The sequence below is a fragment of the Pangasianodon hypophthalmus genome, chromosome 1 (genome assembly GCF_027358585.1).
Source record: "Pangasianodon hypophthalmus isolate fPanHyp1 chromosome 1, fPanHyp1.pri, whole genome shotgun sequence".
In the NCBI taxonomy this organism is placed as follows: Eukaryota; Metazoa; Chordata; class Actinopteri; order Siluriformes; family Pangasiidae; genus Pangasianodon; species Pangasianodon hypophthalmus.
Window position 1 is genome coordinate 34,307,487 of NC_069710.1, and position 18,295 is coordinate 34,325,781.

Genomic DNA, 18,295 nt, shown 5'->3' on the forward strand with positions numbered 1-18,295 from the left:
TACGTCTCTATCCTCACCTCTCATCTCTCTGCTTACAATCTACGTCTCTATCCTCACTGATCATCTCTCTGCTTACAATCTACGTCTCTGTCCTCACCGATCATCACAAGCTGTGAGTAGTGACTGTAGGAATACTCCAGTTGAGGTTGTTCAGGCAGCTGATGAGGGCACCCCCTGGTGGCTTTATCAGGCAACAGTGTGTTTCTCCCAGAAACAAGGATCCAGCCTCCCAATTTTTGTGTGTTGTGTATATGAAAATGTTTTTCTGATTATGTAGTTTAAACATTTCTGTTTGTTTTATAGTTTAATATGTGTATTTGGAACTCTGCAATATAAATACTGTACTTTACACACACACACACACACAGAGTGTTTACACTGATTTTCTTGTGAGGAATCTGATGACTGATTCTGATAAACATATGATGAAATCTGATCGTTCTGCTCTTTTCTCTTTCTTTACAGATTTTAGCCGCTTTAATTCTGATCTGATCTGAGTCTCACACACAGAGGATGATGAGGATAAACTCTTACAGTACAAAGTGTTTGAAAAACATGATCATTTAGTGATAATCAGATGGTGTACAACATGTCAGCACTTCTGCTTCTCTAGTTGTTTGTAAAAATGCACCAGCTGAGATAAATAAACTTTAACTGTACAGTAATGAATCTTTTCTTATTAACAGCAAAACAGAAACTGTTAATGCACTTATAATGTCATTTAATAGTTTTGTATATACAGTATGTTCATGTTTTTCCATTTATATGAAGCAGGGGGAAACATTTATGTTTAATACACATTATAAATATCTTATAGTTTCAGTTCAAAGCAGTAATTTTGTCATTGCTCAAAGTTATACACTGTTTATACACTGAGTTAAAGTAATTTGTTTCCTACTGAAGTTGTTAGAAAATTACGATTAGAAAAGTTTAATTTAGTTGACTATGTACATAATTATTCATTAAATGATACGTTTTAATTCATTAAATGATGTGTTTATATATATATTTTTAATTGTTTTTATTTGTGTGTGTGTGTGTGTTTGCACCTGAGTCTGTATCCATGCTGTAATATAGTGCTGTGTTTGACTTAACTTGAATGGTAAGTGTCATTTTGGCCTGGAAAAAACATGCACACCTCCATGTTCATCTTTTGTTAGCAATAAGCTAGCCAGCTAACTCTGATGAGTGATGTATATTTACCTCCTCAACACAGCACACTGTATAGTCAGTATTATAGAACATAATAACCCTCAAGGATTATTACAGAGAATCTACAAAGAATGTGTCATCATTAGCATAATGTTGAATAAATACATATAAAAATATTAAAAAATATTAAAAAATAACTGCTAGAGATAGACTTTAAGCTAGCTAGCACAGTGCAGTCAAGTTTCTATGATACTGTGTGTGTTTTTAGACTTGAAATATCAATTAGCATGGTAAGTATTAATTAGCAGTATTTAAACTCATTGCTATGAATAAACCTACAGGCTTTGCTCCAACAAAAACAATGTACAGTGTGAGGCGTCATGGCAACAACAAACACGGTGAACTTATTTCCCACAAAGGTTGTAGGTCATACATAACTAATGAGCCATAAATAATCTGCTTTCTTTTAACATTTTACACAATGAACAGTAAATGGCTCTGAGTCCATATAGGAGGCAGAACATGAAGACTTCATTTCTTTATTTCTGTAAGTGGAATCACCTACACTGTTACCAAATAAGTGTTTGGGTGTGGTGGAGTTAGAAAATTCTGTATGTATATTTTACATACATTTATTTTACAGCATCCTGATTTGAACTGGACGTTCTGTGTACAAAAGAACAATTTAAAACAGAATATGTGCACACTGTGCATGTTAAAGTAAATGAAATATATCATTATTGCATTTTAGTACCAGACTGTGCAATAATATCACCTAGAGCAAACTGGTTTTTACTGCAAAAAAGTGCATGAGAACTCTGATTTACAAAGCTTACTAATTTCACTTCTCCATCTAAAGGTCTTACAGGTTCACTTCAAAATCAAATGCCTTTGCTTTAGATCAAAAGAAATTTGGTTCCTTACAGTACCGTTTAAAAGACATTAAAATAAAGGATTAATCAAATGATTTCTGTTCATTTAAATGGACAGATTTCTGAAACATCTTGTGCAAAAGTTCAACCATGTAAAACCAAATTCAACAATTCTAAGAAAAATTCAAGTCTGTCAAACATCTGGTGTGAAAGTTCAACCATGCTGTTCAGCAACTCTGCCAAAAAATTCTAATAATTGTCAGACATCTGTTTCCAACTGCAGTATTGCCAAAAATAATCTCTGGCATGAAAATGTTTAAATTACAGCTGCAATAATTTGTTCTTTAGAGACTGCACTCTTGCAGTGCACTCACTTCCAAGGTTCACAAAGATTTTCTGGACGGCTTCAAAGGTGTACCTTAAGTCCTTGGGATACTCTATGTTAAGAGCATAAAGCAGACCAAAGAGGAGAATGAAGGCTTTTATGGAGTCTCCCAGATTGTCCATAACTACTTCCTCTTCCAATACTACTGCCACATTGACCACCGTGGAATTTGATCCTGAGTGAGCAGTGCAGTCATTTACCACTTCAAGGATTCCCATTTTCATGCCCTTTGTGCACAGCCCCAATGCATCAGTGTCCTATGAAACACAGTAAATAATGGACAACAGTCAACTATTTCATAAAGAAACTGAAACAACTGAACTGGGGTAAACCTTTGTAAGGTGTTTAGTTTAGGTTTGCAGCAGTAGTGCTTGTAAAAGTTCAAATAAAACTCAAAATAAATGACCAGAATGGTGTTTGAAATTGAAGCTGTCTCTCTCATGTACAAGGGAAGACCATGAAGAACAGTAGACCTCCTGTGTGAAATTACATCCATGGTCTGCCAAGAAACACAGGTTATGGAGTGTCAACAAGTGAGCCATGACACCATTTAGTTTTAAAAAATTGTTTTACAGTTACAAAAAAACACACATAGTACAATATAATTCTACAGAGAATTACTGTAAGTAACAGACCTGGGCATCCAGTTTTTCAACAAGTTCTTCCAGTTGACTCTCCCCTACTTGTGTTGCTTTGGCTCTATACATTTAAGAAAAATCACCCTAACAGCTAATGTGTAGCTTATTAGCTAGCATTACCACAACCAGACTTGTTTCTTTTTAGTAGTGCATCATCTTCAAATGAATCTGTACACAGCTACATTCGCTAACTTGCTAGCTACCACCAAAGTGTTAGTTATTTCACTGCCTACTGAAATTGCCATCTAGCTAGTTAACCGAAACAGATCCCTCGCTAATGATGTCCGTTAGAATGAACAGTCTACAACTCCTAACTTACTGATGGAATTTGGGACAAAAACTAGCGATCTACCACCAGAGGACTAAGAAGCACTATAAACTGGATGGAGATTGAAAAGCTTATTTTAAGCGGTAAGTTAATATTATATGTGTTTTCACCTTTCCTTTAAGCGTAATGTCGGATGACTCCAGACAAGTAAAAATAAAAATCGCGCGGTAACGTCCGTAAGGCCGGAAGTGTCCTTCTGCGCATGCGTGGAAGAGTCATCAAGCCCTGTGTTTTGCTCGGCATTTGAACACCACAGAGGTGTGAACTGTACACAGGTCATTTCAATCAATGGTCTGCTGAGAAACTCCAGTTAAACACCTGCACAAAACTCCAGCACCATCTTCTCCTTTTGAGGCTGAAAGCTTTCCTTCACCGGAGCCTCTTCTCTCATCTGAGCTTCTCTGGCCTCGCTCTCGCATGAGAAAGACATGAATAAGAGTTAATACAACACAAACATTCAGCATAACAAATAGCTGCTTAACAATTAAAAAAACATATTGCCCTCATCATTTCCTCTTACTTTTTAACACAAATTAAAATGAGGAAATGAAAGTAAAATCAGGTCTTAACTGTGTTCAATCTTTTCTCCACCACATCAGTAACATCTTTCTTCTAACGTCTTTCTGGTCACATGACCTCTAATTACACACAAAACCTGTTTTATCCAAACTAATAGTTTTTTCTTCCGCTTCCCTCAATGTCCTTTTAGCTTCTCTGTCATTTCTGCAAACTTACAAACTCGTAGTAGGAGATTAATCTTCAGCTTCCTCTGAACACAGTGTGTGTGTGTGTGTGTGTGTGTGTGTGTGAGAGAGAGAAATTTTCTGGTACAGAAGCAGAAACACCTCTATGGCATCAAAATGCTTCATTGTGTGACTTCACTCCGTGACATCGTTCCCCACAGACACAAGTGTTCCTGATAATATACACTAACACTGTTCCACTGCTGCTAATGCTTTCCCTTCTTTTACATTTTTATAACAGACTTAAAGAAGAATAAAAAAGAATAAAAGAATAAAATATCACAGCTCCTGTTTGCTGCATTCTTAAGCTTTCTTTTCTTTTCACCCTAAATATTCTGTGTTGAAGATATTTAGCACTGAAACAGGACTAATGCATAAAAACATCCTAAAAAACCCATAAAATCCTCCAGTTAAAGTGTTTCACCCTAAGAAACCATCATCACACGCTCATAGTGAGTGTTTATGACTTTAGTGTGTGAATTGTTTTTGTTAAATTTAGTCCTCTTATGGAATGGATTTTAAAAATCTACAGCAATCAGTTTGAAATTCTGCACTAGTGTGATTTTTTATGAGGAAGATGTGTACTGTTAATTGGTGTTCATTGATTAGAATATGTTAAATAAGTTTTAAAAAGTTAATAATCTTATATTACGGTCCTAAAAGAACCAAGCGTTTAAAAACATACGCTGTGTTTATAAAACTTCTGAGGTTTACACTTGGGAATAACTTTCCAGTTGATCCAGTTGAATATACTTTATTAATGACTGATAATGTGACTTTCACTGGACGTTTTTTCACGTGGTTTCACGCGATTCGTCACGTGTGATCACGCGGCACCCTGCAGTCTCGCTTCTTAGAGTTTAAATTCATTTGTTGTGCTTCACACAACATCCACCAGGTGGCGCCTGGAACAACACACTGCAGCTCAACACACAGCACACTGAAAACAATGGAATGTGTGTTCGGTTAGATTTAAGAGAAAATATTAGGTATGGTTTACATAAAAATATTACATTTCTCATCAAAACGTGACTTCATTGCTTATGCTAAAGCTAATTTAAACCAGTTTCTAATTACAAGACTGAATTATGTAAAGTCCAGAGGTGGACAGTAACGAAGGACATTTACTTGAGTACTGTACTTAAGTACACTTTTTGAGTATCTGTACTTTACTTGAGTATTATTTTTTCTGGAAACTTGTGGCTTTCACTTCACTCCATTTGAAAGACAAATATCGTCCTTTTCACTCCACCACATTTCTATCAAGGTCCTCGAGTGGAAAGTCATCACTATGTAGCAGCTTTGAAACTCAGTGGACGGTTTGTTTCTTCTCTAAAACGTGATTGGTTGTTTGCAGGTGACAGACAGCCTATCAGTAATCACTCTTGTAGGGTCACGTGTCGTGGCCACACTTAAAAAGTATGTTCCAGTTTTCTGAAAAGGTCAAAGATTGTTTTCGTTTTAAATGTTTGCTTTGTTTGCCTAAAACAAAGCAAATCACAGCCTTCAAAAACTCGCCGTCCTTTTAATTTCTTTTAATAACTTTTAATTTCTTGTGAAAGCTTGAAATTGTCTGTGCTTTAGAGCTAAAGTTTCAGTATGAAGTTTGGTCGCGCAAATGATTGATGGATTTGGCCGCCAGGTTGCCATGGCATTGTGGATACACCGCTTACGCAGAGGGAAGGTTCCACAGTGACGTCAGTTAGCATGCAAATGTGTGAATTCAAATGGAAATGAGTTTAACAGTTAAATAAGTTCATATCTTGTGACTTTTATAGTTTTTTTGTTGTTGTTGTTACCTTGCATAATTACTATAGTTATGTGTAGAGCTGCACGATTAATCATAAAAAGATTGTGATCTCGATTCAAACACCCACACGATCTCTTTCCTACACAGTATCATTATTTCTTTCTGCGTTACAAATATTCAAATGATCACTGAAGCACTGGGATAAATGTTTACAGTTCGCATATAAACACTGATGTCTACCATTAAAACAGGACAAACACCTTTTGAAAGGAACTTGACGCTTGAAATAATGATTGTACCGATTACATTGTTTCGCCACCAGGTGGCGACAAGTGACTGTTAAAAAAATGTATGTCATTGAATCATTCATTCAAGAGATTGGTTCAAAAATGCTGATTCATCCAGTAATGAAACAAGTGAAGTATTTATGAGTGAGTCATTGAATCATTCAAACAGATTTTTTTAAATAATTCATTCAAGTCAATTAAACATTTTTAAATAGACTGCAGCATTTAATATTTTGTCAGAACCTCTAGTAAATTACAGGTTATTTAGTTTAGTTCAGAATCGTGGGAGAATCATGATCTTTATTTGAAACAAAAAGATTGTGATTCTCAGTTTATCCAGAATCGTGCAGCTCTAGTTACATGTTATGTACCATAAGTCTTATTGATTATTGATGACCTGTAATGTCAATATATCTGAATGTGCTTTTTAATGCCAGTCTCAGTTGATTTGAGGCTTTTTTTAACTGAAATTATACACTGTCTTTTATAGAGGAAGCATGGATGTCAGTTGAAGAAATATAGTGAACTGACTACAGCTGCCTGCAAGAGAAAACATGAGGCTGGGACATCTTCCTCAAATTCCAAACAGATGAAGCTTGAAGAAACAAAGCAGGTGTCTCAGATATCTGTTGACAATGCTATACTCCGCTTCATAGTTCAGGGTCTCCAGCCCTTCTCTCTTGTTGAACAGCCATCAATCCAAAGACTAGTCCTGGACTTACAGCCAGAGTGCGCGGTCATGTCTCGAACTACTGTGTGGTGCGAGATTGATTCAGCCACAATAACAATGAAGGAGCAGGTGAAGGAAGCAGTGAAGAAGGCTGCATACATTGCCACAACAACTGATTGTTGGACTGCAGGAAGAAGGAGTTTTATTGGCATTACAGCGCATTGGCTGGATCCTTGCAGTTTGGAGAGGCATTCTGTTGCTCTTGCATTCAAGCAGTTAAAGGGCTCACATACGTTTGATGTCTTGGCATGTGCAATGCATGACATACACACAGAGTATGAAATTAGTGAGAAAATAGTCAGAACCACAACAGACAGTGGTTCCAATTTCATTAAAGCATTTCATGTGTTTGGAACAGATGAAAACAACAGTGTTACTGCTGAAGAGGTAACTGGGGAAGGAACGACTCAAGATGATGGTCCTGATGATGAGATGGAAGTGGAATTCATCGATGGTGAAGCCATTATGGCTGAAGATGATGGCCTTTAGTACCAATTGCCAAAGCATCATCGGTGAGCTTGCCATTTGCTTAATAATGATAATGATATGCAGTTAAGACACATAGCTGAATGTAATGGAGTAATATTTGACCAGAAGTATCTGTACTTTCACTCAGGTAATGGAGTTGTGTACTTTGTCCACCTCTGAGTTTCTCTCACTGCTTGCTGTGCTAAGTGTGGCTCATAGCAACATGTGGACCTGTTTACTGGAGCTGATGTATGACATGGAGCAGAACTGGTTTTAAATGGATTGTTATTACTACAAGTCTTTGACTCTTCAGCATCCAGTTCATTCAGCCAGTCCACAAACGAGAGAGGTGTTCACTTTTCCTCACTCTCTGTCCTTATCGTAGGATTCCACAGACTACTCTTATTTACGTGGGAGTGTTTTCTCACCATACTCGCTCTCTCCCAAATATCCGCCATTTTCACTTCCTCTCTGACAGCGTCTGCTTCGGCTTTAACAACTTAGAATGTCCATATGACTACTGCGGTTAAGCCAGAAAGCGGAAAAAGAGCGGTAATACAGTATATAGTGGAAATATATAATATATAATATTTAATATCTGGATCGGTTAATATGATTGGGCAAAGAGGCTATTTTGATTCATTATAAAATGGACATTTCAAATTGGTAGTGATGATCAAACCCACTGAAATTTAGTTCACAGTGAGCTCCTCTATGCTCCCAATAAAGAGGAATTAATTCTACTGTAGAGTTTTTAAGTTATAGCTCCTCAAAATCCCTGGATCTGTCAATATAATTGAACCAGGAGGCTAATTTGATTCATTATAAAAGGGACATTTCAAATTGTTAGATGATGAAACTCACTGATATCAGTTCAGTGACCTACTCTTTTTCTTTTTTTCTTTAGTGCACACACACACACACACACACACAAATATGGAAATGCATATTATTTTAAAAAGTTTACAACATGAACATGAACACTAACCAAAAGGATGATATAAGAACAAGTAGAAAAGGTTGTTTCTCTACTGCAAACACCATTAATTAAGTAAATTAAGTAAATAATTAAGCAAATTTGAAAAAGAAACAAAATAAATAAACACATTATTGTTTTGGAATATACTTTATTGAAGAGGAATTAGTTAAAAACTCTACAGTAGAATTAATTGATCTTTATTGTGATCATAGAGGAGCTCACTGTGAACTGATATCAGTGGGTTTGATTGTCTACTAATGTGAAATTTCTCTTATATAATGAATCAAAATAGCTTCCTGGTTTAAAATTTTATTCAGGGTTAGATTTATAATAATGATAATAATAATAATAATAATAATAATAATAATAATAATAATAATAAAGTTTCTCGAATGATGTTTTCATTTTTATTTGCCTTAATGATTTATAGCGTCTCTATAAACTTGATCGATTTTGCCCATTATTTAAAAGTAAAAGCGTAAATATAAAAACATTTACCCTGGATACTCATAAATACTGTGAACTGTTGTGTGTTGGTTTTGTTATTTATTTAAATTTCATTTTGTATAAAAGTTGAGTTGCTTTGGTTGTGTAGGAGCTCGCGGGCGCGCGCTTTCCGCTTCCGGTGTTATTACCGCTAAGTGTGTAAAAGCCGCGCCCCTCAATTGCACGAGCGGCCTGATTAACCGTGGTTTCAGGAAGAGCGGCTGCTTTAACCGCAGTTTATCACTCAGCACATGCGAGGAACAAATCCCGGCCGAGCCCCCAGTGTTACTCTCACCGCTTCAGCAACTCCCAGCGGCAGAGGAACAACTCGTTACTTCATGTTCGGGCAAATGATGAGAGGGACAAAGTTCTTCCGAAGCATGCCGTTTTACTTCTTTAGGCAAATAAAAGTTGTCAGGGTTACAGTGCACAATAACTCCCGGGTGGCTTAACTGAAATAAACTAAAGGAAAAGCAAAGCAGAAACTTTTTCTCCCCGTTTTCCCCCCCGAACTGCACAGCCAACACCAGCACACTTCTTCCGAACTACATTACCCATCATGCACTTCGCTCAGGACTACAACACCCACAGTTAGTGATCCGGTGAAAGTGAAAGTGCATTTACTGCAGAAAGGAAGCAAATCATTGGCAGGAGAAAAACACAGTAAGTATGTAAATGTAAAGCTCTAATATGTGAATGTTGTGAATGTGCACTAGATGAAGAACAGTTCAGTTGATTTGTACTGAAGTTGTAACTTCCACAGTTTACTGTAGGAGCTGATTTCCCTGTAAGTGAAGCGTGTGATGATACAGGGTTAGATTTAACACCGCCATGTTGGAGTGAAGTAAATATGTGTCCTGCAGTGTTTCTCTCTCTCTCTCTGTACACTCTAGAAGAGGTGAATAGTTTCTTGGATGAGACTTTTGGTAAACAGGTTAATGTTAAAGATGTCTTTACTGATGAGGAAAAGATTTGAAAGGACTGTTGCAATGCTGCAGAAAAACGTGGGTTTTGATTTGCTAAGTGTGTGTGTGTGTGTGTGTGTGTGTGTAGGTTTACAGGTGTAATCTGTAGGAGGAGACATGACCTCCACAATGAGTGTGTCTGTGAAACAGCGCTTAAAGAAAGATAAGAGGTGAGTGAAGGGTGTGACTCAGTGAAAAACAGAAATGTTCTCCCATTTACCAACACTAAACAGATCAGACTCTGATGTGTTTCTGTGAAAAGTGACTAGTGAATAGTTTAATTAATAGTTTAATAACCGGCTGATGATTAGTGACATTAAGCTACTGAGCATTATGTCTAACCCCAAGTTGTCCCTTTAGCTGGATAAAGTATGAAGGATAAAGAATCGTATCAGTGTTAATAAGGAATATCATCAGATTTTAACTACAGCTGAATTATTCAGTATTGCTGCAGAACAGTAATAATGATGCAGTGGTTGTGTGTGTTTAGTCTGATTCAGGGTGAGAGATCAGACTCACCTGAACCCAGCTGTGTGTCCATGAAGAGTGACCAGTCAATGGATCCTCCAATGCGCTTTAGAGACACAGACTGTGCTACTGATCTGAGGTGAGGACAGTTTAATGTATGAGTGCAGTGTTTTATCACTCACACTCTCATAATCAAACATCTCTCAAATATCTGTGTATTCACTGGTTTGTGTTTGTAGTTATGAATATGATTTATAGTTCCTGTTAAACCTTTAACAAGTGTTTTTTTTGTTCATAGACTGCAGAAGAATAAATCAAAAATCACTGAGAAGAGTCATTTGGAGGCCATATTCAAGGTGTGTGTCTGTCTGCAACTTTTACTCATCCCAGCATTTTAATTAATATCTCTATCTGTCTGCTGCCAGAGATTTGAGTAATCATTACACCTATTCCACTCTCACTGCAATGTGACAGAACAATATACTGAGCAACACTAAGAGAGAAGACGAGTGTATTGTGTTTTCCTCATTGGTTTCAAACACGTAGAAATGCTCAGTGACTCTCTCCTTCATTATTTTGCTCGTCTGTGCCTTCAGCTGAAACCAGTTTGTCTGGATGTCACCTATTGAATAGGCCTGGAATACACGAAGCTGTATTTAGCTTGAAGCTACATCCCAAAGCTGTATTTAGTGCAAAACTTTTGATTTATTACATCTGCTTGTAGAAGTTTTATGATTAATCATAGAAAAATGTAGTTTTATATTTTCAGTAATATAAAGTTTTCAGTAATGAACATGCACTCATGTGAGATTATAGTGTTTTTGTAATTTTTTTCTTTCTGTTTCAAACCAGGATCTGAAGCACAAAGTCATCACTCTGTTAAAGAATGAGCTGCAGAGATTTAAGAAGCTCCTGAGTCCAGATTACCCAGCATGCACTGAGAGGGATGTGGTGGATGAGGAGGATCAGAGCAGTGTCAGAGAGGAAGCGCTGAAGATCACACTGCATGTCCTGAAGAGCATGAACCACACAGATCTCGCTAACACACTGGAGAACAGTAAGAGCTCATGGGGTTATAGCATCACTTTAGAAGAAGAAAACTGCTCTAAAGTTATTATACACATCATAATGAAGTGCTTTTATCAACAGAATATAATAACACGTCAATTTTGACATTACATATGCTATACAGATATGAAAATATCAATAGTCAACAGAGATGATCATACAGTTTACATTTTATTCTTCTTTTTATCAGAACTCGTGTACCAGCAGAAACTCAAATCCAAACTGAGAGAGAAATGTAAAAGAATTAATGAAGGAATCTCACAGCATGGAAGCTCAGCACTTCTGAATGAGATCTACACAGATCTCTACATCACAGAGGGTTGGAGTGGAGACGTCAATAATGAACATGAGGTGAGACAGATTGAGACAGTGTCCAGGAGACCAGCAACACAGGAGACACCCATCAAATGTAATGAGCTCTTTAAAGACAAGTCCATCAGAAGTGTGCTGACTAAAGGAGTTGCTGGAATTGGAAAAACAGTCTCTGTGCAGAAGTTCCTTCTGGACTGGGCTGAAGGAAAAGCAAATCAGGATGTCACCTTCATGTTTCCACTTCCCTTTAGAGAGCTGAATTTGATGAAGCAGAAAAATCTCAGTCTGATGAAACTTATTCATCACTTTTTCCCAGAAATAAAAGAATTACAATTAATAGATTGTAATGTTCACAAAGTGATATTCGTCTTTGATGGTCTGGATGAGTGTCGACTTCCTCTAAATTTCCAGAACAATGAGAGGTTGTGTGATGTGACAGAGTCAGCCTCAGTGGACGTGCTGCTGACAAACCTCATCAAGGGGAATCTGCTTCCCTCTGCTCTCCTCTGGATAACCTCTCGACCAGGAGCAGCCGATCAGATCCCTCCTGAGTGTGTAGACCAGGTAACAGAGGTACGAGGGTTCAGTGATCCTCAGAAAGAGGAGTACTTCAGGAAGAGGATCAGTGATGAAAGCCTGGCCAATAAAATCATCACACACATGAAGTCTTCAAGAAGCCTCTACATCATGTGCCACATCCCAGTCTTCTGCTGGATTTCAGCCACTGTTCTAGAGAGAATGTTGGGTGAAGCAGAGAGTGGAGAGATCCCCAAGACTCTGACACAAATGTTCACACACTTCCTGATCTTTCAGATCAAACACAAGGACCAAAAGTACCATCAGAAATGTGACCCTGATCCTGAGCAGACCAGAGAGAGCATCCTGGCACTGGGAAAACTGGCTTTCCAACAGCTGGAGAAAGGAAACCTGATCTTCTATGAGGAAGACCTGAGAGAGTGTGGCATTGATATCAGAGAAGTGTCAGTGTACTCAGGAGTGTGTACCCAAATCTTCAGAGAGGAGTTTGGGCTTCACCTGGGGAAGGTGTTCAGCTTTGTACATCTGAGTGTTCAGGAGTTTCTGGCTGCTTTATATGAATTTCTCTCTTTCATCAACAAAAAGAATGAAACATATCAAACCTGGTTTGGTCTTTTAACCAAATCAAACATGTCTGATTTCCTGAGAAGTGCAGTGGACAAGGCCTTACAGAGTGAGAATGGACACCTGGACCTTTTCCTCCGCTTCCTTCTGGGTCTCTCACTGGAGTCCAATCAGACTCTCTTACGAGACTTAATGCCCCAGACAGGAAGCAGCTCTCACAGCAAACAGGAAACAGTCGAGTACATCAAGGAGAAGATCAGGAAGAATCCATCTCCAGAGAAATCCATCAATCTGTTCCACTGTCTGAATGAACTGAATGATCATTCTCTAGTGCAGGAAGTACAGCATTACCTGAAAAGTAAAGATGACAGTCGTCTCAGTGGAATCAGTCTCTCTCCTGCTCAGTGGTCAGCTCTGGTGTTTGTGTTGCTGAACTCAGACGAGAATCTGGATGAGTTTGATTTAAGGAAATATGAGCCATCAGAGGAATGTCTTCTGAGGCTGCTGCCAGTGGTCAAAGCATCCAGAAAAGCTGTGTAAGTAATTTTAAAGTTATTTCATAAATGTATTACTAACTACTTAAATGTAGTGTTTATTATTTTAAATTAACACTAATGACACTGCACTGATTAGGATAATGCTTATCATTAATTACTCTAATCAGTTCACTGTTATTCTGTATGTAAGGAGAATGAGGGAGATTATTGAAGAGAGCATCATTAAATAAATAGCTGTTTTTTTTCTCTTTGTTTAAGTGCTTTTTTCTGCTTACCTTTGTACCAAACCTAATTACTGAGGGAAAATAAGATTGTTCTAACTTTGAATTTATTCAACACTCAATGACATATTCATTTAAAATCACAAAACAATCAAAATGACGTAAAATGTGCATCAAATCTATAGATCTAAGATATATCATAACAGTAAAAAAGAGAAAATATATAAATTTATTGAGAAAAACATGACAGAAAAGTCAGGTTTCAACCCATTAAACACACATTGGCTTGAAATGTGATAAGACATAATTAGTACATATATACAGTTAATTTAATTGATAAAAACACAAATACTCATACACTGTTTTAGCTGCAGGTCTGGACTGCACGATATAGCGTGAATATTGTATTTTATAGTGAAAAACTCAATCCTAGAAAATCTGCAGACCCAGATCGCGCTCCCCAAATTCTATCAAAACGTCTTTTCTGTTTGTGTGTGTGTGAAAGAGAGAGAGAGAGAGAGAGAAAGAGAGAGAGAATGTCAGTGTTCTGATATATCATCATTTCTCTCCCAGGCTGTGTGGGTGTAATCTCACAGAGGAAAGCTGTAGAGCTCTGTCCTCAGTTCTCAGCTCAAACTCCTCCAGTCTGAGAGAACTGGACCTGAGTGGCAATAAACTGCAGGATTCAGGAGTGAAGCTGCTCTATGCTGGACTGGAGAATCCACAGTGTACACTGGAGATACTGAGGTCAGATCATCACTTTCATACTGTGGATCCTGCATTTGTGTCATATGGCTGTTTTAGATTAATAAAATGTTGTCTGTCCTGGAGCACAATTTTAATAGAGCAGCAATAACTGCTATAGTTTTCCAGATTCAAAAATAACAAACAGTGAAATAGACGTGTAACAATCTGGATTTACTTCTGGCTTTCATACACACACGTCATGGGCTGTGAAGCATTGTGTGTTTTTGTGTGTGTGTGTGTGTGTGTGTGTGTGTGTGTGTGTGGGTTGATCTATAAATGTTGATCTCTCTACAGGCTGGAAGGCTGCAGTATTACAGGTGAAGGTTGTGCTGCTCTGGTTTCAGCTCTGAAGTCAAACACCTCATCACACCTGAGAGAACTGAATCTGAACCGCAATAAACCAGGAGAATCAGGAGTGAAGCTGCTCTCTGATCTACTGAAGGATCCACACTGTAAACTGGAGAAACTACAGTGAGTTACTGACTGAACACACACACACACACACACACACACACACAGTAACAGTGATTTGGTGGTTTAACATCTCTTTATACACTTCAGAGGAGATTCTGTATCTTAATGTTTTTATACGGTAATAAGAAATAAAAACACTGTTCTGCATTTGGGTTCTCTCTCGGAAAAGAGTGGGATGCTTCTCTCTGGGAAAAGAGTGGGAGAGAGCTTGCCCCTGGTGAAGGAGATTAAGTATTTTCGGATTTTATTCATTATTCAACTAAATGAGGACAAGACAGAAATGCTTGAAGTGAAGTTAGAAACCTTGGTGTAATTCTGGACTCTGATTTATCTTTAAACCACAAATTAATAACATTACTAAAACTGCATTCTATAATTTATGGAATATAGCACGGCTCAGACTTTATGTACAGTTACAACATGCCAAGAAATTGATCCATGATTAGTTTTTTCTCACTTTGAATATTGTAATGCATTTCTCACAGGACTTCCTACTGCTAGACAAACTACAACTTGTGCAGAATGCAGCAGTGAGAATATTATAAACGTACTAGAAAACGTGATTTTAGCATCACTCCACTGCCTGACTACTTTTTTTAGCATTGACTATAACATTTTTGTACTAGATTTTAAATCTCTTAATGCTATAGCGCCTTCATACATCTCTGAACGCCTGATAAACTGTGACAAATTGTGTGTTAATATCATCTAGTGGGTGAAGCAGCTTTTTGTTTTATGCACCAAATATCTGGAAGACGTTAACAGTAAACATTCATCAGCCTCCTTCTATCTTTGATTTTAAAACCAGCTAAAACATTTTCCCACTTTTACTAGCTTTTAACTCCCTTTTATTAGTTTCTTACTTTCACTGGTGTAACGAATCCGGCCTCTGTGGTTCCCCCTGGTCGTCACCAGAGGTCACCATCACCCGAGTATTGACTTTCCTCTCTAAACTACATTTCCCATCACCCTGTGCCCAGCACTGATTACGAGCTCACCTGCAGCCTATTACCGGGACTACTTAAGCCTCTGTCTCACGCTCACTCTTTGCGAACTCTTGTTTTGCCCCGGCTGACATTTCTGAGCGTTTCTATCTTCTTTGTTGGTTTACTGTGTTTGACCTTGGACTGTTTTCTCTTGTTTCTGGATTCTTTGCTGCCTGCCCTGATCATCTGCCTGTCTGATTACTCTGCCTTTGTCTTGCCTCTGATTACCCTGTTTGCTGTTGCTCGACCACGCCTGTACGACTGTGTCTGCCTTTTATTAAACGCTGCTAATGGATCCTCACTCTCTTGACTCCTCGTTACAACTGGCATGTTACTTTTACATTACTTTTATTTTATTTTAATTCTTGAAGTTCATTGTATTTTTTACACTGTTTATAAAATGATTCTATTTTACATTATTATTGCTTACTTCCTTCTGTGCCTGTTAAAATTTATTTCACTATTATTATGCAACAGTTAGTTCCGATCCACTAATTTGATTGGATAAGCAGCAATCCAAGAGCACTGATATTTAATATAACAGCACAGGTGCATTTCACTGTGTGTATCACGCACGTCTGTGTTCACTACATAAAACTCTAAGCAGAGCATCAGCAAGAGGAAAGAGCGGACCAGTATAGAGAAGGCAGTCACTGATGCTAGCTTGCAAAAGAGACGTGAGAGTAACAGTGTACAGTACACCGTGAGAGACATTCAAGTAGCAAGTGAATGTGACGAGGGCCTTAGTTGGGAAAAGTGGTAAATGTGAGGAAATGAGGCCTGGGAATCATATACTCAGAGGGTTGAACTGTACTGCGATGCCAACAACATGGAGGAGAAAAATTCAATTAAATTCAATTTTGTTTGTATAGTGTTTTTAAGAATGGACATTGTCACAAAGCAGCTTTACAGAAATAAATGGATTCACATATCACTGTGAATTTATCCCTAATGAGCAAGCCAGTGGCAACGGTGGCAAGGAAAAACTCCCCGAGATGATATGAGGAAGAAACCTTGAGAGGAACCAGGCTCAAAAGGGAACCCATCCTCATCTGGGTGCAACAGATAGTGATTATAAATAAATCCCTTCTATTATTGTGTACTATAAGGACAAATAGTGCAATTGTGCAACCAATAAATTCATCACAGTTTTCGCAAGAAGTCCGGTTGGTTAAAATCTATCCACTGTCCACTGATGGAGTCCTGAGTATGAAGCTGCTCGTGGCAACTGCAGCCCCAAAGCCACTACAGCAATCGCAGTCCCAAGCCATTACAATACAGCTCCCCATATGTGATCCCCAAGCCATCTCCACAGCCCCCAGGTGGCACCATCGCCAGCAATCTAAACAGTTCTTCAGGCCGTCCATATGGGGCCACCCCCAGCAGCAGCGAGCGAACTCAACCGATGAGAACTCCAACCAGAAGTAGGGCATCAGGATGGGTCAAGCAGCGAGGAGGAGCAGAAGGTGCATCAGGATGGGTCAGGCAGCGAGGAGGAGCAGAAGGGGTCAGGATCACTGGCATCTCAAAAGTAGCATGTGTAGCTCGACAGAGAGTGAGGGAGAGAGAGAGATGGAGAGAGAGGAAGAGATTATTAGGTAAGCTTTTGTCCTCTAATGGTTAAGCACAATGTACTTTGCATGCAGAGTGCAAGCAGGGACTCCGGCAAGACTAGCTATGACAGCATAACTGAAAGGGAGAGCCAGAAGCTAACACAGACATGAGGGCACCCTGGGACATAAGGCAGCCAGCCACTCCACCGTCGACAAACCTGAGTGAACGTGTGAGAGTGGGGGGCGACAGCATCCAAACATCCCAGTTCACCACAACACTCTATGCCTGTGAACCCTCCAGACCTGCCCCTGTACCTAAGAAAAAACTATTCACAAAAGGCTTGACTAAACAAATATGTTTTCAGCCTAGACTTAAACACTGAGACTGTGTCTGAGCCCCGGACACTAAGTGGAAGGCTGTTCCATAACTGTGGGGCTTTGTAAGAGAAAGCTCTACCCCCAGCTGTAGCCCGCACTATTCGAGGTACCAATAAATAGCCTGCACCTTTTGATCTGAGTAGGCATGGCGGGTCATAAAAGACCAAAAGTTCTCTCAGGTACTGTGGCGTGAGACCATTTAGTGCTTTATAGGTCAATAGTAGTATTTTATAATCAATACGAAATTTGATTGGGAGCCAATGCAGTGTGGATAAGATAGGGGTGATGTGGTCATATCTTCTGATTCTGGTAAGGATTTTTGCTGCTGCATTCTGGACTAACTGGAGCTTGTTTATGCATCTACTGGAGCATCCAGACAGTAAGGCATTACAATAATCCAACCTAGAGGTAAGAAAAGCATGAACTAATTTTTCTGCATCGTGTAGTGACAATATATTTCTTATTTTAGCAATATTTCTGAGATGAAAGAAAGCGATCCTAGTTATATTATCTACATGAGCTTCAAAAGAAAGACTAGAGTCGATAATCACACCAAGGTCTTTTACTGCTGCAGATGATGAAACAGAAAGGCCATCCAGAGTTATTATGTAATCAGAAAGCTTACTTCTAACTGCATGTGGTCCTAGTACAAGTACTTCTGTCTTGTCAGAATTAAGTAAGAGAAAGTTAATAAGCATCCAGTTTCT

General features: G+C 38.5%; 2 protein-coding genes across 2 annotated transcripts in view; both read left to right on the plus strand.

Moving 5' to 3' along the window:
- The window catches only part of LOC113523756 (uncharacterized), a 507,872-nt gene that overhangs the window by 482,311 nt on the left and 7,266 nt on the right, over positions 1-18,295 (plus strand). The window contains exons 26-27 of the mRNA XM_053235375.1: positions 14,024-14,197; positions 14,492-14,668. Coding sequence (XP_053091350.1) covers positions 14,024-14,197; positions 14,492-14,668 — 351 coding nt within the window. The remainder of the gene's footprint in view (positions 1-14,023; positions 14,198-14,491; positions 14,669-18,295) is intronic.
- Positions 9,776-13,272, plus strand: LOC128318593 (NLR family CARD domain-containing protein 3-like). Its single transcript, XM_053235403.1, has 5 exons — positions 9,776-9,953; positions 10,274-10,390; positions 10,550-10,607; positions 11,104-11,308; positions 11,510-13,272. The coding sequence occupies exons 1-5, from the start codon at positions 9,901-9,903 to the stop codon at positions 13,270-13,272; spliced, it is 2,196 nt and encodes a 731-aa protein (XP_053091378.1). The 5' UTR covers positions 9,776-9,900.

Excerpts from the sequence above, each read along its gene's own strand:
- LOC128318593 (XM_053235403.1), top strand. The coding sequence starts at position 9,901 with ATGACCTCCACAATGAGTGTGTCTGTGAAACAGCGCTTAAAGAAAGAT. Across the intron at positions 9,954-10,273 it reads CGCTTAAAGAAAGATAAGAG|TCTGATTCAGGGTGAGAGAT; the intron begins GTGAGTGAAGGG and ends GTGTGTGTTTAG. Across the intron at positions 11,309-11,509 it reads CGCTAACACACTGGAGAACA|AACTCGTGTACCAGCAGAAA; the intron begins GTAAGAGCTCAT and ends TCTTTTTATCAG.